General features: G+C 32.5%; 1 protein-coding gene across 1 annotated transcript; it reads right to left on the bottom strand.

Moving 5' to 3' along the window:
* Positions 1–1,526: 1,526 nt before the first annotated feature.
* LOC123539989 (neprilysin-like) lies at positions 1,527–23,086 on the bottom strand. Its single transcript, XM_053525866.1, has 22 exons — positions 22,638–23,086; positions 20,924–21,054; positions 20,512–20,544; positions 18,878–19,039; positions 18,112–18,195; positions 17,419–17,633; positions 15,738–15,926; positions 15,128–15,238; positions 13,853–13,992; positions 13,247–13,340; positions 12,419–12,547; positions 11,926–12,024; positions 11,336–11,413; positions 10,555–10,658; positions 10,089–10,147; positions 9,207–9,258; positions 8,689–8,756; positions 6,465–6,589; positions 5,792–5,857; positions 5,275–5,370; positions 4,886–4,962; positions 1,527–3,263 (listed from the first exon to the last, which is right to left on the bottom strand). Exons 1-22 carry the CDS (start codon positions 22,757–22,759, stop codon positions 3,158–3,160), a joined length of 2,340 nt encoding a protein of 779 aa, XP_053381841.1. The 5' UTR covers positions 22,760–23,086; the 3' UTR covers positions 1,527–3,157.
* Between the last annotated feature and the right edge of the window lie 919 nt (positions 23,087–24,005).

Here is a 24,005-nt window from a genome sequence, read left to right as displayed (position 1 = left end):
GAACTATATGTAATTGTTCGTCTTCCTTACTACAGTATTTCATATAACTGTTCGTCTTTCTTACTACAGCATTCTATATAACTGTTCGTCTTCCTTACTACAGCACTATATATAACTGTTCGTCTTCCTTACTACAGCATTCTATATAACTGTGTCTTCCTTACTACAGTATTATATATAACTGTTCGTCTTCCTTACTACAGCACTATATATAACTGTTCGTCTTCCTTACTACAGCACTATATATAACTGTTCGTCTTCCTTACTACAGCACTATATATATAACTGTTCGTCTTCCTTACTACAGCATTCTATATAACTGTTCGTCTTTCTTACTACAGCATTCTATATAACGGTTCGTCTTTCTTACTACAGCATTCTATATAACGGTTCGTCTTTCTTACTACAGCACTTTATATTTAATGTTGTTCTTTCTTACAACAGTGCTTTATATTACTGTTTGTCTTTCATACAACAGTACCATACATAACTGTTTGTCGTTCTTACTTACGTAGTATACATTACTATTCGTCTTCCTTAATACAGTACTCTATATAACTGTTCCTTTTTCTTACTACAGTATTCTATAATTATATAATTATTGTTCGTCTTTCTTACTAAAACACTCTATCTTTCTTACAACAGTGCTATATATAACCGTTCGTCTTTCTTACTAAAGCACTCTATCTTTCTTACAACAGTGCTATATATAACCGTTCGTCTTTCTTTAAATACTACTTTATATAAATGTTTGTCGCTCTTTCTTACTACAGTACTTTATATAACTGTTTGTCCTTCTGACAACTGAACTTCATTTTAGTTTTCGTTTTTCTTACAACAGCACTGTATAACTTTTCGTCGTTCTCACTTCTGTAGTATACATAACTATTCGCCTTTATTAATACAGTACTCTATATAACTGTTCCTTTTTCTTACTACAATATTATATTACAATTGTTCGTCTTTCTTACTATAGCGCTCTATATACATATTCGTCTTCCTGACAAAAGTGATATATATATAACTATTCGTCTTTCTTTATACAGTACTTTATATAAATGTTTGTCTTTCTTACAACAGTACTAATTGTAACTGCTCGTCTTTCTTACTACCGTATTATATATAACCATTCGTCTTCCTTACTTCCATACTACAGCACCATGGATAATTTTTGATTTTCTGAAGTGGTATTATTTTTCAGTTTGGTTGATACGCAAGATTTGACGTGAAGATCATAATGTTGTTTTTAATAAGTATATAAAGACGGCATACAAAAATATAAGTTTAACAGGTATATGCAATTGATGTTTTTGAAAACAGCTTTACACCTGTATGATTTGACCACTTCACTTAGAATATATTGAAGAAATTAGTGCTTCAATAGATAAGAAAAGAAATACATTTTTTTTGTGATTTATTAATGTCACGTAGAAGTATATATATATATATATATCAGTACTATTTAAGTAGATAATTAAATATTTTAAGCCAAATGTTATCTGGCTTCAAAAATGTATTAGAACATATTTTATAGTGATGGCAAATTGTTTTTATACTCACTTGCCATAAGAGCGACATAACATTTTATATTATCTACATGTTAACGAATAAGGATATGCATAACATATACGTTATTTTATAATAATGAACTCGGTAATTTTTTTATATATATTCATGTTAATGTTTCATGCCTCTCTATGTCAGACCATTGGTACCAAGGACCAAAATGGAAATAAGAGATTTTTTTCTCTTTCTTGTGTCATCCTTGATATTGATGTGACTGACATAGTTCATAACATATTACTTCATATGACAACTTTTATATGTGATTATAAATTTTATTATATGCATGTATTGTAACTATGTTATGTTTGCTCAATTATCGAAATAAATCTATCTATCTATCTAACCATGTTTGCTTCTTTTATGCTTCATTCCGCAACTTATGATATTTAACTGATTTTCTATTTCGAGAATTCGATGTTAATGCGTTCTGCCTGCCCACTGCCGAGAATAATGATAAACACAATTAACTCCCTTATTAACAAACTGTATATATATCTCTTCATAAATACAGGCAGTTTTTTTTCTGCCATTATTCTCAGAAGTGTGACAGTGAGTACTGAACTGTAAATCACACGCTAAAATGTTAAGAACCAACTACCTTTTGCCTGAACTAGCTTTGCTTAATTTTTAAGCAACATTTTACTATTACTATTAGAGTATTAAAGTACACACAATACAAACAGTTTTACATAGAACATGACTAGGTAGAACTTTCATAAATAGAATTGACGTAGTCAGTGACACATTAGAATCATTAACACACAAGTTTATTTTCTTTGAATTAAGTTCATATTATTGTGATACGAAATTACTATTCATAGCTATGTTAGTTTTGGTTTTACTAATTTTACATGAGGTAAAGGACCCGTAATGACATTCGGCAACTTACGTTATCTCCCCCGATGCTGCTTCGGCATTCTTCGGATGCTTATGTAGCTTGATAAGAACGCCAAAGTCCGTCACGGAAATAACGTAATCGCACGGAAATGGCCGAAGTCCATTACGGGTCTATTCATTACCTTAAACTGAAACGGTAAGAAATGTATACATGTATCTAGCTGTAGACATAAGAAAACAGAACCTGTTAATTACTGATTAATATAAGAGAATACTAAACTATAGTTTAAACATTCTAGAATCACAGTAACTATGGCTAAACCACTTTCATTTCTTCAAAAATTTTAAATCCTGCCATGAATAATTTACCCAATGTCCATCTCTTGTTACAATGTTACAATGGGTCGTTTATAAAAACAATTGGTTGGTTGTTAATATAGAATCGCCAATAATTACAATATTGTAGGTTAGATTCATCTTTTTATATTCTAAACAAATGTACCATAAAATGTTTATTTCAAATAGAGAAAGAAAAAAAATATGAATAAAGCAGTCTTTATCCTACATGATATTATGGAGGTCACATGATTTATTAAAAATTTGCTGAGTTCTGCGCATCTGTCCTATAAAACTTCATTGTAAATTTTTTTCGACAGAGACACACAAAACAAATTGATAGCTTTTATCCTGGATGTACTAAGTTTTATTTCGACGGCACAGAACAAAGTACTAGTATTCAATTAGTGCACACAGTTTATTTTTTCCATACTGAACATTTATTCACAGGATTCATGAACGAGCCAGCTTTGCATTGAAACGTGTCCGCAAAATCCTTCGAGTTTTGAAGTGTGCCCCAGACCCTGGAATAAAAGAATTCATAAAAGTAAATATTCATGCTACAAACTGGGAAAAGTTTGTGATGGTATTGATTTCGAAGATATTCGCGAACGCAAGGAAACGTGAATTCAAAACACCCACGTATATGAAATATAGAATGCACAGTTACGAAACACGAATTCTTATCAGAACGAATAACAGTTGATGTGTATTCGTGAAAATCCTTTAGACGTGAATTATAATCACTCTATACTTTTCAACTGCGAAATAAAAATAACTTGAAAATTATTTTGTACTGAATAAACTTTCATAACTCATTTTCATATCTATTTAGTTTAAAGTGTCGACAAGAGCTGTGTTCATTTTGAATGTTATTTCTGCATAGTTTATGCAACAGCTGTCAGTCTTTAAAACTTAACTCTACCATGCTGAACATGATTGGTTCTGCCTTTCCGACCAATGTAGATCATGATCAGCCAGCACTTCCGTTCGCTATATAGAAATTTAGCAGAGTTTAAAAAAAGCGTACATAGCATTAGAAAAGAAGTTTCGGTACAGGATACTGTGCTGTCTTTAATGGTAATAAGTGGGACGGTAACCTACTTGCTGCGATGTAACGTTAAGTGACAGCTTATCAAGATTAGTCTTGACCTTTTGATATCCAATAATATAATGTATTTTCTGCATACTTCGTTCCCGTGTAGGTTTCACCATTAACCTATTAACTAAACGTTGATTGTTGACTGAAGCATTGTGTCTAGGCTAGTATTTAACGTAATCAAGGTTACAAAAGTTAAAACTGAGGAGGAAAATAAAACTGGATAACAAAAAGAAAACAAAAATCGGGTTTTAATACCTTGTGTCCTTCGAATCTGCATTTATTTAGTTAACATATGTATTGGATATTATAAAGAATTTAAACTCTGAAACATTAGTATGCCATTTCTGTACTTCATTTCTGACCCGAAAGTTTATTTAGGCAATTATTACATTGTATCAAGTATGATCAGTGATATAACGTAGGATAAATAATTGCTTTGTAATCTTCTTTTTATACAATGAATAATTGCCATGTTCAGTGAAGAAAGCAGCCGTATCATTTTCAGTCTGCAGTTCAAACTTACTATTATTTTAAAACTAAAGACGTGTGAACAAGTTCTTGCATTTATATGGTTTTGTGTCTTTTATGGTGGTATATGAGACTTGTATTGACTGTAAAAGACGGAACTTAAACGTAACACACAAGGCAACAAACTATAAGAAATGCCTCACAATTCTTGAAATAAGAAATAAAAACTTTAATCAAATGTAACAATGCCGGACATGATATCTCTGTATACAATGTGCAAAAATGTTCAAAACGTTACGAGTAGGGTACTTAATGGAATCAGTCGTTTAAAGCCCTGCTCCGCGGCTATTCAAATTCTATTGTGTGTATGCAACCCATGATTGCAATAGGTAACAGTTAACGGCAACGCGCCACACTTTAGCATGCAAAAACATAGCATCACTGTTCATAGTCAGGATGTTCATGCTTTTTCGGTGACAATTTAAAGGTTAAATGGTGGGACTGGCGCAGGTCTTTAAAGCTTATAATCAGTTCTATTTTATATGTTTGTGTATGCTAATACATAACAGCCTGTACCTGAATTTTGCTGGACTATGTGGATCTGTGTTAATACCACTTATAAAGGATTCTTCCGTTTCCTTGTCACACCATACCTGCGGTGAGAAATAAAAAATATTTTTTCAAAACTGCAGAGATTCCCGTTTTACACCATATATATATTCTTTTAAATTACTAAATTGTTCTCTACATTCTTTGTTTTATATGGACTACAGGAGGTGAGTACTGTCGAATGAATGATATTCGTGATAGTATTATTTTCGACAATTGCGCGAGGCGCGAATTCAAAGCACTCGTGAATATTACGAATCATTGACTCCAGACGATAAAGTGTCGCGAAAATACTCACTCTACATTATGAAATAGAGTGATTATGTTGTGCAATAAGAATAGGTAAATAAACTTACCTGAGCAAAACTTATAAAGAAAAGTTGATTATGTGTATAATTTACACCTGGTAGCAGGGGTTCCTCCCCATGTGAATCAACCCAATGTCTATAGGCCTGAAATAAATTACAAACTTTAACTGTGTATAAGCCCAAAATTTAATACCTTGGATACATAATATTTAATTATGGCATAACAATTCGTAATATATTGATGGTTTTATGTAGAATTACCTATTGTTGAGCGGTCTTTTTGTCACACGTAAAGAGCACATGCGCATTGTAATTAAATCATCAGGGCAACCAACAACGTTGTAAATGTCTATAGGTATATCTCTGGGGTAACTGTATTGCGGTAACACGGTTACTCGATCGGTATATCCTCGAGCCAGATCTTCAACCAGTGAAATATTCTTATATCATTGTATATTGATAATTTTAAAAAGTATATATACAACCTCTGCCATTCCTTTCTACTTGATAACTCAGAGAAAATGAAAATCTTAAGTTGTCAGTGTCATCTTCAGTTTACACTTACCCTGTAACTCTGTTTAAGCCCACCATTATCAGCTATGTTTTCTCCAAGGGTGTTTTTACCATCGACCTGAAAGATAAGAAAAAGATGTAAGTGTTATTTCTGGAGGTGAGTTGGTACTCTAACTAGACCTGAGCTGATTGATACCTACTACACAGCTTTTCGAAAGCTTTCAGCAATAGGATCTTAACAGCTTTAAACACGTTTTCGTATTGGTGAGGTATTTGTCGGACTTTAACAAGGTTCTTTTAATGTTTTGAAACAAATTTTTTACATCTTTAATAACCAAAGTATCCAAATTCTAATCAAAATACAGCAAATCATTATTATACTGAATGTGACTTTATGATTTGTTGGCTGACTAATAGTAATAACAAAAATACATAGACTTAACATGACAATCGTACAATTAAGACATTTGGTTCAAATCTTCAGAATTTTGTTTTGTTAATATTTCGAAAATATACTGTGATCTGTTATGACAAATATATAGTTGCGGTATGTGTTTGCTGAAAAATACTCAAGAAAAGTTGAAGTTAATATTCTGTGAAGAACAAAAGTAATATAAATACATACTACTATACGCATATAACTTTCCTATATTAATGACATCACAATTTTATTATTGACTCAATTAAGTCCAAATCTTTGTACAATGACATGCAGGTTTACTTACGTGATGGCCGGCTACAGTAAATTTTCCGTACTGGTCAACAATGCAATGTGTTTCTGCTTTAAAGTTATTAACAATATCATCACCCCACCAGTCTTTCAAATTGCCTTCTTTATCATACTGTCTCCCTTTCAAAATATAAAAAAGTAATAAATATATAATCATGCCCATGCCAAACACAGCCTTAAACACAGTATGTACTTTATATTTACAGACATTATAACATGAGGTTTGTACGTACATTGTTCTTGCATCTGAGACTGACGTGTCTAGTGATTGTCAGCCAAGCAACGATATTTTTGTCATTTCTTTTCCACATGCAGGATTACCCTTGCTGTAAATGACTTCTAATATGAACCACATTTACGTAGTAAATTCCTGCATTGATTTTTCAGGTAAAGCTTGAAAAAAAAAGTCAAATATCTTGTTATTTGTTCATCAAAGGCACTGTCACTTTAAAGTTGTTAAATATAAACCTTGGCAGTAACTAAGTTTCAAAGCCTTTTTTAAGAAATATAGCAATCATTTCTTGATGTCTAAAATATTTTTCTTTGTTGTCGTACGATTTGTAGTTCAGTGCCTTTAAAGTATAGTTCAAGATTCAGAAAAAAATCAATATAGAATAAATAGCAAACAATAAACCAAATGGAATTTCTTCGTTGTTGAGTCTTTGAAACGTAAGGAGATTATTTTAGTCAGTACGGAATATTTTCCCCGCGCTTCTCTTAATCACGCTACTTTTGAAATATAGCGGTTATAAGTAGAGTTTTTTTTCTATTGATGCTAATATCTTAATCAAAGGCCTGAAGGGCCTGAGTCGGCTAATGATTGATGTACTGACAGTATAGTCTACCAGTTTCAGTTTGTTTTTAGTTGTTTTTTTAAATTTCATAACACAGCTCGATATTTACCCAAAATATTATATCCGGATACGATTACACTTTTCTCCAGTTTCAACAATATATTTTACAAATTGAGATGATACGAAGACATTTAGCAGCAATTGGCAGTATCTGACATTGAAGTTTACGGTTAAATTACCCCTTATTTAAATCTTTTCATAAAAAAGTTGTTTCCTTTCGTGAAAGCAGCCAAACATAGACGATCTACTTTCGATTTCAAAAACTACAAGAAAATACAATTTAATGTTTCGCCGATTTGTTTATTTCTCGAAAAATAAGAATTAAAATCATTTTTAATATCAGTAGTAACTAAACAAACCAGTAAGAGCTTCTTCTTCCGATAATTTATCCGTTTACTGACTGCAAAATTCAACCCACGCAAAGTTTATAGAAATCATACGATGCGTGTTTACGTTCAATGTGGGAGAATTAAGGCTGATCGGCTATGTTACCTAACGCATCCAGACGATTCAGATTTTGTTTTTAAAAAAGCATTGTGTGCGTTTCTGTAATTTTATATACGTTTTTATACGCTTAGAAATTATTAGACATGCGTATTTGCATTATTTCTATACGTAATTTACGCTAATACGCATCTTATCTGGAGCCCTGTGGAACTATTTTTTGTCTTTCGCTGGATGTTACCCAAGCTTTGTAAGCCTGCGCAATTCTTAAAATGCACATTTATGCTTAATGAGTTGCATTCGAGTATTGCACAATTACAAGTCATAAATATGACAGATTACATCGTATATTGGTCATAGCAAAGGGAATTGACACAACTTTACTTCATTCATGCAGTGAACTGTTTGAAGTTTGAGAAATCTAATGGAACTACATCTCTTCACGTGTTATTCGGTCCATTTAGAGAATCGCTGATCAGCAAGGACTCGTCAAAAGGCTTTCAGCCTTTAGCCGACTCAAAAACACGATATGAAAGTAATACATCTTGATAACGATTTGAGTCGCGATATCAGGTTCACGGGTTCTTTGCATGAAGGTAACGCGGCAACGCCTGAACAGTTACCTTCGAGCTAGATATTCCTATCTGTGCCTACAACAAGTTAAAGATCCATTTATAATGATTGTATTTGTTGTTGTTGTTATTGTTGTTTTTGTTGTTGTTTAGATTTATATGAATGTTGCTTTATGATAGACTAACAGTTAAGCGCTTTAGTTACACAATTATCCTACAACCAATCTATTCTTTCAATTTGATACCACTGTCGATTTAGAAGTTCGAACTAGCTGACCTTTTGCATGTAACATCTTGTTCATTCGGATGTCACAAATTTACGATAAAGACTATAAACAAAATAAATTACCTTGATCGTCAAAACCGTGAGTTATTTCATGACCTATCACAACACCAATACCGCCGTAATTCATCGACCTGGAAAATTTCCTTATCAATTATAATATCGAGATAATAATAACTATCATAATAATTATCATTATTATCTCTATCATTATCATCATCATTATACGTATTTTAATCATTAAATGAAACACCCCATGTCCTTCATAATCATCATTATTATCATCCTCACCACCGCCATCATCATCATCTTCTTCATCATCATTGTCATCAAAAATATATATTTGTTTTCACTTTACAATATGAAATCTACTCGAATAAAAGAAAATACGTTGAGAAATGATACTCTGGTACAGTTGAACAAATTGCTTAAACAGAAAACTAAATGTTTTATCAGTTTACAGAAAAGCAGGTACAACTGCTAATTCTAAAAAAGTTCCTTCATCAGACTTTATTCTTGAGGCCCAGAAGACATCTACGAAAATTATTTCAAATATGCAGTTTACATAGTTGATCCGTTAATACCTTGGCTGGTCTTTTTTATAGAAAGGAGGTTGGAATATTCCAGCAGGAAATTCTGAAATAAACAGAAATGTCAGGCCTGAAAACAGCACGAGACTATGCATAACTTCTCAGACTTCATAATGTATCAATACAAACACACACATACTATGTCAAGTTGCTTAGTAACAAACATGCCTTTGACAAGGCTACTGAAAATTTTATAAGAAAATTGTTTGTATGCACACTAAATAAAATTGAAGAAAAAACTTAATACTTGGTTCAATTTCAAAATAAACTTTTTATTAACTATTACAACAGCAGTCTTTTAGTACCGAGTGGTTGCTGTAAAAAAGCTCTCTGGGGCTCAGAGTTGTGATATTTTCTGGCCCTCAAAGACTAAAGACTGCATTCATCTTTACTACTATTACAATTCCGCTAAAGTCGGTACTAGGGGGGCGTAAGGTGTGATACACATTCAATGACTTCAGTCAACCCAAGCCAAGCCTGCTATTATTTTTATTGTTTGCGTTCCACGCTTCAAAAACATCTTCTTACAGATTTTATTTGTCACTTACAGGATTTCTCTCTCGAAACATGTATTATAATATTATAACACATCATCACTTCGGAATAAACAAGTGAACAATAAAAATTATCTAATTAAAGCTACAGAAAGACAATGCCGAAAGAGGGAAATCATATGATCTGTTGACATCAAATTTCACATTAACTGTGAATTCGTTATGTATACTTTTAAACCAAAAGCTGAAGAAAACTTGGATGTAAGTAAGGTAATCGCATCAACCAGTTAAACAGACAGTCTACCAGTTTTGAAATCTGTAAATGCCTATCCATAAACTATGTTTACACTATAGAATATGTCATTTATACAGAATAACTTACGTATATTATTGAGAACAAAGCTGTACTGAGCATTCACCGTTGTCGGAGGATCCGACCAACTGTAAAAATAAATGAGTACCATAAAAAAATTAAAATGACGTCTCTAATATCATCACAAAACAAGTGACTTAAAAAGTGGCTAATAGAATGTCATATTATGCATCTTATAGACAGATCTCAATTTTTGCAATATTAATCTCCCCTGAAAAAACAAGCAGCCATTTTGGCGGTCAAAATTCTAGATTTTTGATAGGGAATGTAAGTAAATTCAGCAAAATTATAGTAAAGATGTAAGGCCACTTTTCGTAATCCTTCAGACATGCAAAGATTATATATGTAGCAACGACGCAAGAAAATATTATTTCACAGCATTGTGAGAAATTCTTGTCAAATCTGTAATAGATTTTATGTAAGGAATGGTCCTAAAATGGTGAACAAGGGAAATGATACTAGCGTTAACTGTTACCCGTTTTTATCGTAGATCGTCCTGAGACCCGAAATATCACCAGTGCCCCAACGTTGCAGATTACCGAGAACGTTCTGGAAGTATTCTGTTCGATTCACTTTAACCTGAGTTAATAAAAGAAACACAATATATTTCTGTTCTCTTAAACAGCTTTTAAATACAACATGAAGTTATGAAATAAATGAAACACTGTATAAGAAGTATCATTGTAGGCATATTAACTAAAATACTAAGCTCATCTGAGCACTTCTACGTTAATTTAGAAAATAAAACAAAGCTCCGCTTAAGCTTTTAGACGCAACAGTGTGTTTTAAAGAAACAAACCTAAGGATGATATCAAGAAATTGCCTTCGAGGAAATTATGACATCATCTTTCTTGATATCGTTATATTTCCTGATTCTTTGAGATTAAGGAGTCAATTGTACTATATAGAACTCCGCTTTAGCCTGTACTATATGGCGTGAGGGGTGTTTCAAATTTCATAACCTCTCAAGAACAGACTCGGTCAAATCGAGTCTGTTGTTGTTTTACTTGACTGCGTTCTATGCTTTCAAAGGATCTCTACAGATTTTATTGATCCCTCGTACAATTTCTTTATATTGAGTATTGTCAATGACTGTCTTATTATCACTTTTTTTCAATTATTAATGACACTGCCTGTATTTCAGTTCTATATTAAAAACACTGAACACATCAGCACGAATTTCATTTTGTGATGGCGCAACTGAACACATCAAAATGAATATTGAAGTTGTTTCTTATGATATAACAGTGACTTACATCATCGTATATATTATTGAGTACAGTGTCATTTAGTATACCACTAGCGTAACCAATCCATTCTCCCATCGCTTCAGCCTGAAATATAATAAGTAAGATTATTTATCTTTACTTTTTTGCCATACTACAATCAATTAAACATTTTAAGTTATTTCAAATGAATTTTTTCAGCATCACTAAGTTTGTATATGACGCTGAAAAATGATATAGTGAGTAAAGTGTTGGATATCAATTGGTTAAAAAGCAAGACTAATGCTATTTCTAAAGCGTAACAACAGTTAGCACCCTTCTATACAATATTTTGGTAAATTATTATTAGGACGTCTTGTGATCATGAATTCATATGCCTGTAAGTTTGAACATGTGCCTGTGGCCACTATTTCATCACCTATACGTCATCGGTTTTAGACAGAAAAAAAGAAAACAGTTTGCCTTAAAAGTATGGACGAGTTGGTTTTAAACAAACGTCAAAACTGGAAATATGCCGAAACAGTGTCTTGAGAGTATGTCCATAATCTCTTCATAGTTCAATGTCTAAACGTGTACAAAAACGGGTCTTAGTTAATCAATATGCATAATTGTGTGTTTACCTTTTCACGAGCTGCCTGTCGTGTCTTATCATCCATCCATGGTTCTTCTAGAAGTATTTCGACAAAAGCATCTCGAAGTCCATGAATCATATCAAGGGCCTGAAAGAAATTTAGTCACAAGTGTAATCGCATGTCTGGAATCAACTCTTTGTAATTTATGCTTGTATTGTATTCGAAGCTGCCTCTTCATATGATCATTCAAACAGACCTGCAGTAACATTTACATTTGACACTTTATCTGACACATAATTTCGTAAGCATTTACGACCCATTTTATCTGAAATATTGCGAGAAAACTCTGAAAAGGCAAGTTTCAGTAAGTCGACATTTAGTTTAGAAGGTCGCATAGCCGAGTAAGTTTGGACCCGACCGAACGTCCCAGAAAGCTGACTCAAGTGTTACTTATATAATCTACATTCTGTCTTCACAATCGAGATGAAAAAAAGTATATACTATATTCAAGATACTTTATGACATATTTTGATAATTTAACCGTTTGTTCTGCGCCTTGATCAAATGCTTCCTCCACATACAATCTTCCAACTGGGCCACCTAACTGTAGTATCGTATAACCCATGCATCTCTTCCAGTTTGCTGATCTACTTTGAACACCATAAACAACCTAAAATTTTCAACAAAATGATACTGTTACTTTATATTCTGTTTTGTTACTGACTAAGTTTTAGAAATAAATGATAGTATCCTCCCACAGACACTTGGGAGTCAGCATCCCTCCCCCTCCCAATCCGCCCATGCCAACCTTCAGCCAATATACTTGGGGGTCAAAAACTAGCATTGATAGAGTATGGGAGTTTTTTAAACATGTTGAAAGGGTAACAGAAGTTGTTGTATGATTGAGACATGTGCTCAGTTAGTTTTAAAAGACGAAAATATACTGGCTGAAGGTTGGCAGGGGCGGACTGGGAGGGGGAGGGGTGCTGACCCCCAAGTGTCTGTGTATCCTCCTCCCTCCTTAAAATGAAAAATTGAAATGTTCAAGCTTTTCATGTTGGAAGTTTCAATTTGTAAAATGACCTATTTCATAATTTCTATATGTGTGTCCTTGTTTAGGTTCTGCTTGTAGACAAAGCAACGTTTACAGCGAGATCGGACTTATGTCGCTGTGTCGAAGTGCTTTTTATAAATGTCGATTGTTTCATTTCAGTGAATTTGTTCTTAATATGGTATATAATTTGTTTTAATCATCATATCTATATATTATCACTATACTCTACTAGATAAAAAAAAAAATACCATCATTTCTATTTATTATCATTGTACTCAATAATAGATAAAAATAAAGATAAATAGGATATTTTACCTTGTCGTATTCGCCAAGAATGTCTAGAAACCTTTGGGGTAGATTCCGTGCTCGGTTTTGCATTATCCTCCATACAAGGTAATTAGCTATTGTTCTGTGTGCAAAACAAAAAAGAAGTCAAGTTCTCCAAGAAATCTACAAGCCGATTTATGCACATGTGCTAGGTAAGAAGTGACTAAATTTCGTGTAACTATCGTATAATTACATATCCTATTCAACATTTTACAGTCTCTTTGAATATACAGTGCAACCTCTGTGGAACAACATCTTTTGGGAGATACAAATATTGATTGTTGTGTAGATATTGTCCTTCTGGAGAGGTAAATTTGATAGTATATTTCACCTTAGGGAAAATTTGATATGTTGTTATAGAGAGGCTTTTGCTTAAGAGAGGGCCGCTCTGGAGAGTTTGTAGATACTAGGCCATACATTCTTTCTTAATTTTAAACAATCTTGTTGATCAAACTTTACATATCATACTGACCCGTGACTAGCTCAGAATTTTCATATACGTTAAACTTATCTGGTAAAAATAACTCTTAACTCTATTATTCTATGGCATCCTACTACTTTACTTGAAAGAATAACATACATATAAGCTCTTACCGTTTTGGATAATTTTGCAACAATGGCAAAATATTGTTGTAGTATTTCATCGACCGTACAAGAACTAGTTCAGTTTCATCAATATCTATTTCCACGCCATCCAGTCCGAACACGCCCTTTGCAAACTCCAACCACTTAAACTGTGAATGAAAATATATACTACAACTTTTATATATATAACGAAATTGTTTAATTCGAATCTTTTTATACAGATGACTGAAGAAACACCCCAGGTGTTCTTCCGGGCATTATTTCATCACGTACGGGCACCTAGGAAGAACAGTCGACCTTCCGTTAGCCAACTGGACGGCTTCTTCTACGTACAAAGTAAGGCTCGAACCCCAAGTGAACGTTTGTGTTTTAAATATTGCTTGCGAGACATAATGTGGTCTTTCTCTAGCAGTAACACCGGTAATTTGTCCTACCACCATCATAGACAACCTACTTTAGTTCAGCTCAAAATGTATTGTGTGTATTCCCTGTTTGATTTGCAAGTCCGCAAAAATAGAAGTTGTTCCTTGCTTTGCAAGACTCAGGCATAATTCAATGTAACTCATTGCAGACTTGAGCGGTCTTCTGCGCATGCCCGGAAGTGATTATCAATTGTAGCGCACAGCAGAAATATGCATATTTTTGCATGTCTGCAAGCATTTAGTGTACTATATGCATAAAATATTGACTAAAGGTTAGGGTTAGTATACCATGGTTACAAAATATATACATTTAAGATATTTTCCTTCAAATTTAGTTAATCCGGTATGTACCGGAGTATGTAATTTATACCGGCGCTCCAAGTCTGCATTGAGTCACACTCGACATAATTTATGCAAGATTCTACTTTTTTAGGATTATCATTGCTGTAAAGATTTCTTGTAAAAACACGATATCAACGGTATTGTTCGAAGAGACATTTACGATAAAGGATTAACGACATTGTTCGAAGAGGTGTCTACGACAATTTATGAATGACACTGTACAAAGAGAAGTCTAAGATAAAGTATTAATGACATGTTTCAAAGAGATTGTCATTATAAAGTAATAAAGTTTTACTGGCATTGTTGAAAGAGAAATCTACAATAATGGATTAATAGTATTGCTCAAAGAGAAGTATACGATAAAGTTTATGACTTTGTTCGAACAAAAGTCTACGATACAGTTTTAACGGTATTGTTCAAAGAGCATTAAAAATGCAGAACTAACCATCTCTTTGATTTCTACATACATGAGTAAAATTAGACCAAACAATCTTTAATGTATTTATTAAGGCAGACCAACCTGGATAGGATCAGTGCTTTTAGGCTCATGAAACGTTGTCTTCATTTCTTCCAGTGTCATTTTATTGTATGATGCTGTGCTGTTTCTTTGTTCTGCTTGTGTCAGCGTGATCTAAATTGGCGTATACATAAGATTATTTGTGTCAAGTACAAATAAGCTAAAGGCCTATTTCAAGCTGTGATGTTCACTTTCTGAACGAAGACGATATTGCCGTCATAATAACATAATGTATTTGTATGAAAAAGAATTGAACCGAATAAGGTGTCGCACAATATCTAGCAGAAGTATGGCACGTATCAGCTTTGAATTCGAATGTGCATAAAACTTTTAAAAAGTTCATACTTTGTGGAACAAAATGGAGTATCAAAATTCATATTATATATTATTGAAAGTGTAATTTCGGGCGACATTGATTTATTTGAGTAGTGTCTAACTATGAACAAACTAAACATTCTTGATGGCATTTACACAGTTTTTCACTCCATTGCAATTTTAAAATCTATAATATATATTTAAACATTCATTATGTCACCCCATCAGTAAACAAGCCGCTATAAGTGAAAACACATAAATAACAACCCATGTGCAATGCAACACACAAACTCTTTACCTTAGCGATTTCTGTTTCAAGCTTCACAAACTCTCGTGTCTCGTTATCGGCAGTTTCAGGATCAGCACCAAATTCTATTGCTATATCTCTTGCCATGACAATGTACGCTTCTACCATTTTTGCAAATCTTGGATCGTCAGAATTCAGGTAATAATTCCTGTTTGGCATACCGAAATCTTGTTGGTCGAACTAAAATATTTAAACAGTGGTAATTATGAGTAATATAAATCAATCAGACTGATTAACTTAAATTGTCTAGGTTTTATCATTTATTAGTCTCATTAATGGAATAACAAAATGTTCAAATGTTAACACATAGTTGAAATAAGCATATATAAGCAAAGTACACTGTCAGTCATAAATGAATTACAAGAGACTTTTAAAACTACTTATAGACATCTAAATTATTGTGTGAATAAAGGTCACATTTTATAGCTGTCATTTGGTATATTTATATACTCAATATTTATTTTTGCTCATAAATTCATAAGAAATGCAGTATTAACTCAGTAACAATTTCTTAAACATTTATGTTCACCACAATCTAATGCAATGCTCAACATTTAACCGTTTCTGAATAAAAGTTGGATATGTCTGCCACAAGCATTCAGAATTAAAACGATATCATCTAGGTCACAGTGCGAAAGGTAACTAATTTCTTTGATGCGACAGTGGAAGAGTTCAGAATAACTTATATACAGATAATCAACATCTAAGGAAAATATTTTAGCAAACTTTCTACAGTCTAATTGGAAAACGTAATAATAGATCATACAAAGCCGTTTCACATGTCCTGGTCTTAAGTTTTCAAAATATAGTACAATATAGCAAGGGGTCGTTTTGACAACAGACCCAGTTCAATATGGCGGATTCTGACTTCATGCAAAAGTCTATCCGCATCAATTAACATAAAGAAATGTAATTTTATTCCACCAAAGGTTTTCCTTCGTAGCATTTGTTCGCGCACCCACACAGCTCTTCTATTACGTTTTAATGCATATTTATTAAAGCAAAATTATTTCTTCCTCATTATATATGGTATATGGTATATTTAAGATAAATAACCTACTGGAAACTAAGAAACGGCATACGATATATCTTACTTCATATCACTTTATTATATCAAAGTGTTTTCTTATAAATTTGATAGTTACTATCTGCTTAGTGGAGATTTTACTCAATCTGTGAATTTTGGGGTGAGTTAATTTTACTTTTAGCATTTTTTAAAAGAAGAAAAAAACATTTCTGTTGTTCTAAACGGATATATTTCGGGTAAACTTCTTTTATACAATGTGTCGTACAGTATTTATTCATGAAAATATATGCCATATTTCACATTTTTCTGGTATGCTGCAAGAGAAGAATCTCTCTTACAAAATCTAAAATGTCAAACAATGTGAGAAATCTTTACAATATCCCAATAGCCGCCGCTCTTTAGCCTGCTGGCGGCAAGTAATTCTGCCTTTACGAGCAGTTCAGAACAAGATCAGCCTGCACTTCTGTGTAGGCTGATCATGGTCTATACTGTCCGCTATTCAGCAGGTAAATTTTCAGTGACCACCCCTTCGAATGATAAATGGTATTGACTGAGCAGCTCATTTTAAAAATGTAACAGGCTAAAGGTTAGGGTCTAGTCTTATATTGTGTACACAAACTGAACATGTAATGAAGCATTACTTACTGATATGATATGATAACTTGAGTTTTTATCGTCCAAACCTACGCCCATGTCAATGATAACCTTGTTATTGTATTTCCTTAGTGTTGTTATAATCTTTGCAAGGTCAAAGTCATTTTCATTCCAGTTACCGCCAGGCTTATTTCCAAGGATCGGCCAACCACCTAATTCATTCAGAAGCGGAATTGCCACTGATATTCCTTTCTGTTCAATGAGCCCTGAAGTATAAAATAGTGGTTATTGTAGTAGGCACTCTGATGAAATTTGAAAATGTGCATATGTCATGTAATTCTGCAATGATTTCTATACAAATCATTAAAACTGAAGCGTCGTGTCTCCTACTTCGTCATTTATTGTTTAATAATTTGGTTTGGGGGGAAAGCATAAATACGTATGGTCCTTTTCATATATTTGTCAAAAGTTGCAGTTTATACGATTATGATCTGTTTAAATAGCATAACATACGTATTGTCCGTTTTATGTGACCAAAATTGCAGTTTATATATAATGATTTGTTTAAATAGCATAGCATACTTATGGTCCTTTTTTATGTGACCAAAATTTCAGTTTATACGATTATAATTTGTTTACATATCATAACACACGTATGGTCCTTTTTTCCGTGATCAAAATTTCATTTTATATGTCATTGAGTATACTTTTCTAAAATAGCGTATAAAATGATATAAAACATACCTGTATTGACACAGGAATAGTACAGGTCTTTAGCTTTTTGAACAGCAACTGCTCCAGGATCAGTTTTTGGGTCTTCTAGTAAATCTGTAAAAATTTGTAGTTTTAGAGATATCTGCCATGAATATTATCAGTGTGATTTGTTTAAAACCAGATATGCATTTTATTTAACTTCTTTGCTATTTTCATTGAAAGGTACATGTTCACTTCATGCATGTAATTTCAAAAGTACTTTCACGTTTAAGGACAGTAGTATCATCTTTTAGATCAACAAATATTAAGTTCCTTATACGTTTTATATCTAGTGTTTTAATAACTGTTTCTAACTCCAGAAATTAGAATTGCTACAAACAAGTAACTGTACTGTATCAAGTTATTGTAAAATGCTATCTGAAAAATACGTACATGTTTGTTAGTAATACGTTAATTTACTCAAATATAGAATAGAGTTATGCTTATGTAAGTGCTGGGCGGTGGGGGGGAGTGGGGGGGGAGGGGGGAGTGAAGGATGTTGCACATCTCATTACCTCTCATCACAAGACTCATCCAGAGTCTGTATTTATTTCGCTTGTTTGTGTTTTATGCTTCCCAACACCAACAAGTTTTGAAGATCGTCTTATATATCTTATAAAATTGTTAAAATATAAAGCTTTTCTTTGATGATGGGACCACTTTGGTGCAATTTTTCTTTACAATCTATACTTCTTTGCAAACATTTACAAAACATAAACTCGGGACGTTTATAACTACATGCCGAATCCAAACTTACATTTGCAGGTATACTGGACGTTATCCCTTACAATACTCCACATGTCAATGTTTGACCTGTCCTCTGGTATCACGTGACTCTTCAAGAAACCTCCACAAGCAAACTGATAGAAGTCTTTACAAGGATCTGCCGTGGGATCCAAGGAATTAAGGACACGCGCAGCTGTGGTGAAATTATAACATAAATTGTGAGTAAATAAATACAATACTGGAAATGACATGATGATGCTATGTCTTGGACAGACATGTCTAAACATTTAGTGTCCTTAAAATCGTATAATTATTAATACTATGATCAAAAGGAAATCAAATAAATTTCTCAAAATTCAATGGCAAAATTCTAAAATTTGAAGAAAAAACATTTTAAACATCGTGAAAGAATGATATATATTAGATTTATCAAGAAGAACTGACGTTATTGTGAGTATTATATTTAAGCCGACAAAGAAGTTGAAGTTTTGAAGTCTGAAGTTTATTCAAATATATTCCACTGGGCTATAAGCCCACGGTGGCACACATATACATAATATAAACGAACAGTGGTGATATACAATATATATGGGGAGAGTAAGACAAAAGATATGGAGTGTCAAGAGCTTCGTATATAAATTAAATATTAATTGTGGCAAGTAGGTAAGTAAATAAGTAAATTCTTTATTTATAGAGGGTAGCTCATTTAGCCGATGCTATTTTTCCATGAGTTTTAACGACGTGCCTTACCAGAGAATAAACAAAAGGTACGCAATCAAATATGAAATAAATAAAGAACAGATACATAAACAAAATGTTTAGAATTCAATATGAATATAGCAACGCTCGCATGCAGAATTTTCTCCACTTGCAATCAAAGTATGCGTTTATTATCTACGCATAAGCTGACTTCAGTAAATTCGTAGATAGTTAATTGAAGGACTACATTTTCTGTTCGTCAAACAAATTCACTTAGTACTTGAAATACTAATCATACCATTGTTTTGGCAAGGTTTATCTGCACTAAGTACTATTTCAGTTTAAACAAGAACTTAAGTATTTAAACACTGTTAATAAGTATACTTTAATAATGACGTATTTGAGAATTTGAATGGCAAAAATATTACTATTTTGTAAAGAATTCGTTGGCAATGTTCGGTTATCATGAACTGTGTTGGTATTTTCACCTCAAAAATATTACTATTTTGTAAAGAATTCGTTGGCAATGTTCGGTTATCATGAACTGTGTTGGTATTCACCTCAGTCCCCGAGCAGTCTTAATGGTTTTTTAAACTAATAGATATTAATTACCTCTCAATCATTTTAAATATTAATATATGCGTATTCTTAAAGTATTACTAAATAACGTTATTAAGTATTTACTTCGATAATAAATAAACTAATTCTCTATCTGCTAGACAAACATATTGAATGTGAAACCAAAAGAATAATATTTCAATAATTTTTACCCATCATATAATTTTAAAATTATTGTTTTGTCAGTCTGAGCAGTTAAGACATGTTTCACGAGTGCATGGTGTGTGTAAAATGAAGAAAAATGCCTATCTGAATCATTTTGTTTTAATTCAATGTCGTTTTTTAAAACTGTCAGAATAGTTCAATAGTGTCCGTTTTTACGCGACGACTAATATTACATAGATCTACCTGCTTTTGTGCAGCCAACAGTGTGACAGATATCTGAAAAAAAGAACATATAATTCGAGTACATTAACAAATGATGGCAATTGAAATTGGACTAAATTCATGTTGTAATTCATAAAAGGATCCGTGTGTACGGTTGTAAAATATTTGATGTGTAATAAAAAGTGCACTTGTAGAATTATTACATATTGCAGTAAGTGTACAAGATGTCAACAATAACTTAGTCTTATGGAAAACAGAATATAGAGTAGTTTCTACAGAAAGTGTTTCCTGGAAAAAGTAAAAATATCATTATAGGTGGGGTTTTTGTACATTTTATGACCCCTCGTGTACCGATTCTGCTATCATTTTATTCGGCTACGTTATATGCATTTAAAGGGTAATATTATAAAGATAGCATAAATAAACCCTTTACCTGGTTCAGATGCACCGCCATCTTCGTTGTTGTGTTTGACAATGATAACAGTGAGGGCAACCGCCAAGCCAAGCGTCGCCACGACAAGGATGAACAAAGCAGTGGACACTAAAGCGCTTGTCTTCTTTATTCTTTATGAAAGTATAATATTGCGACGAAGCATAATTAAATCTTAAAGTGAATATGCTAAGTTTTGAAAGAACGCTATTACCCAAATATTATGTAAAACATTCAGCTGGATGAAAAAAAAAGAGTACACAAACAAAAATATATAGAAATTTGAAAAAGGTGGTCATTTTCGGCACAGCGGTACCATTATGCATTGCTTTTTGGCAATTACCAAACCGTCAAGTATGACAAAAATTGTACGTAAGATACAAATTTTCACATTATGTGAATTAAAGCTTAAGGTAGCCATAAAAGCTTAAAGAACTCTTTCAAAAATAAACTATAATATGCATGAGAGAAAATTAGGCCGAACATCCGAATGAAGTTAATGCTCCGGCGGATTATATTTCCCTCCTACGAGACTAATCCATCACATATTATGTAACTGTAATTTTGGCGTGTGTCTGTTGCTTACTAAAAGCCTTCAGAATGTCCTTGTTTTATAAAGATTGAACAATCAGTACATGACTGTATAATATCTGAGTGATTTTTTTCATGTTTAACACTGTATTTTAACCGATGACGTACAGTTGTGTGTTGTAAAGATAAAGACTGTTTTGCAGTAACACATATTGCGGGATTTTGAAACAAAAGTTCACATGCTGAAGGTATTTTTTGACAGATAAGTATGTAACATTTCACGAAATAATTGTGTCCGTAATGGCACACGTATACTGAACATAGTACTTAGTCTGACTAAGAAGATGTTTAAAATAAACTATATACTTATTGTATTTCTGTTATAATGCTAAAAAACCTAGTGTTGTAACCACATCAATGAAAAACAAAACGATTTTAGTAAACACGCAGATGTAAAATAAAAAAGACTTTTGTACCACGTCAAAGCAAAACATTTTTTTTGTAAGCCGAAAAAGTTTTTTTGTAACCATGCAGTTGCATACCAAAACGATCTGTGTAACCACACAGGTGCAAAATAAAAAGATTTCTGTAACCAAATAATAGTTAAACGAAAGGATCTTTCTAGCCACATAGATGAAAAACTAAAAGATATTCGAAACCATATACATACAAATCGAAAAGGTATTGTAACGATATCAGTGCAGAACGAACAAATTTTGTAACCACACATCGAAAAACCAGAATGATATTTTGTTACCCCATAGATGTGAAAACAAAAAAAAATGTAACCTCAAACAGATTTTTGGTAAAACAAAGGTTTTAAGCAAAGAAAGTTTTGTAACAACACTAATGTAAAACAGACTTTTTATAACCACATAGATGAAAAACAAAAAGTCTTTGTAACCCCATAGATGTAAAAAAGATTTATATTACCACACGGACGTAAAACATTTTTTGTAATAACATAGATGTAAAACAGAAAGATTTATATTACGGATTTAAAGTTTGCAGTGACACCTTAAATATTTGCATTTCATTTTTTTTAACTAAAACAAATCTATACATAAAGTAAATCAACTAGTAATCCTAACAATATAAGGATTTAATTTATTTTCATACCAAACTCATTTGAAAACAAATTGTTGACATATTTGAACATCAAAAATCGAACATAAATCGAACTTACACCCTGACCTGCGCGACGGTGCTTGGTCGACCGCTCTCAATACCGGAAGTGAACAAGTCCGGCACTTGCACGTCCGAGAACCGCCAACCGGAAGTTGACGTATTAGGATTTTTGCTTCCCATTTTATTCCACAAAAAAAAATACAATTATTAAAATATAGTCCAAAGGCAAAAATTATTTAATACCAAATGATTATATGATATTTTTAAAAAATGTTTTATCATCTAAACGTCCCTTCTTTTAACAAGCCGCTGGGAATTCCGTTTTTTTTTCTCACTGACGAGTCTTTTTCTTCCACATGACTTTAAGAAACCAAAGACAAAACTGACTTGAGCTGTTTATCTCTACCAAAAACCTGGTACGTCTATTACGAAATATCTTTAGTTTACTCAGGTTTGTGGAAGGTGGGTTGCATTTCTGAAATGTGCACCACTCTAGACAAATAGAACATCTGACTGGCACGGATAAGAACGAACCAGGTCATACTGTTCTACCAGGTGCTTTTGCGGTGCAATTTGATTGGTTGTCCTTCATTGTAAATTAAACGAACATTCGAATGCTGTTTAACTTTTTAACATAAATACACAAAAAAATAATAAGAATATATAAAATAATAACAAACGAACTTTAGCACGTTTCACCACAACCTCAAACTGTTTAAAACATTAATTTCATACCTAAAGAATGCAAGAAAAACCCGCAATACCAACCAGATAATAACTGGCATGTACCTATATTAGATGCATTTTTTTAAAAAATGAATGAATGAATGAATTAGTTAATTAATTAATTAATTAATTAATTAATGAAATAGAATTGAAGCGCTGTACTTTGTGGAAAAAAAAATGGAGAATGGCAATGACAGACATAAAACTTTTTGCATTTTCTGTTCACAATCTGGGTTTTAGACATGTCCAAAATAACTAAATTCGCAACATAGAAAAGAAAGAAACAAAGCTTTTAATGATTTCAATTTAAAAACTGTTTAGGATATGTGAAGTATTGTTGTTTTTTGTAAATACATGTAATGTCATTTAAAATGTAATGTCATTTAAAAATGCATAAATCTTATACGGACAGACACTTAAATAAACTGTAATTGAAAAGTTACTGAAGAAATGTTTGACTTAACTAATCAAAGTATAGGCATACTAAGTTGTATCTTGAATAATTTAACATGTAAAAAGATTCATTGAGCAGGGATTCATGGGCAAATCTGACGTGCACAATGTCTTTAAAAACACCTTACATTCTGAAAAATGGTTTTATTTTAAAATATATTTTCAACGGATCATCCTATTTGAGGTTTTTTGGGGCTATTTTATCTAAATGGGTCAAAAAGTAAAAACTTTTTTATCTGGATGAAAA

This window comes from Mercenaria mercenaria, chromosome 16 (assembly GCF_021730395.1).
Source record: "Mercenaria mercenaria strain notata chromosome 16, MADL_Memer_1, whole genome shotgun sequence".
Taxonomy (NCBI): Eukaryota; Metazoa; Mollusca; class Bivalvia; order Venerida; family Veneridae; genus Mercenaria; species Mercenaria mercenaria.
This window is presented reverse-complemented; position numbering and strand designations above follow the sequence as displayed.

What these genes read in the sequence shown, in the direction of transcription:
- LOC123539989 (XM_053525866.1), bottom strand. Translation starts at nt 22,759, where the DNA reads ATGGGAAGCAAAAATCCTAATACGTCAACTTCCGGTTGGCGGTTCTCG. An exon ending in TGTTGGCTGCACAAAAGCAG is followed by an intron (nt 19,040 to 20,511) that starts GTAGATCTATGT and finishes ATTTCACCACAG; the next exon opens with CTGCGCGTGTCCTTAATTCC. An exon ending in CGTCCAGTATACCTGCAAAT is followed by an intron (nt 18,196 to 18,877) that starts GTAAGTTTGGAT and finishes AAATTTTTACAG; the next exon opens with ATTTACTAGAAGACCCAAAA.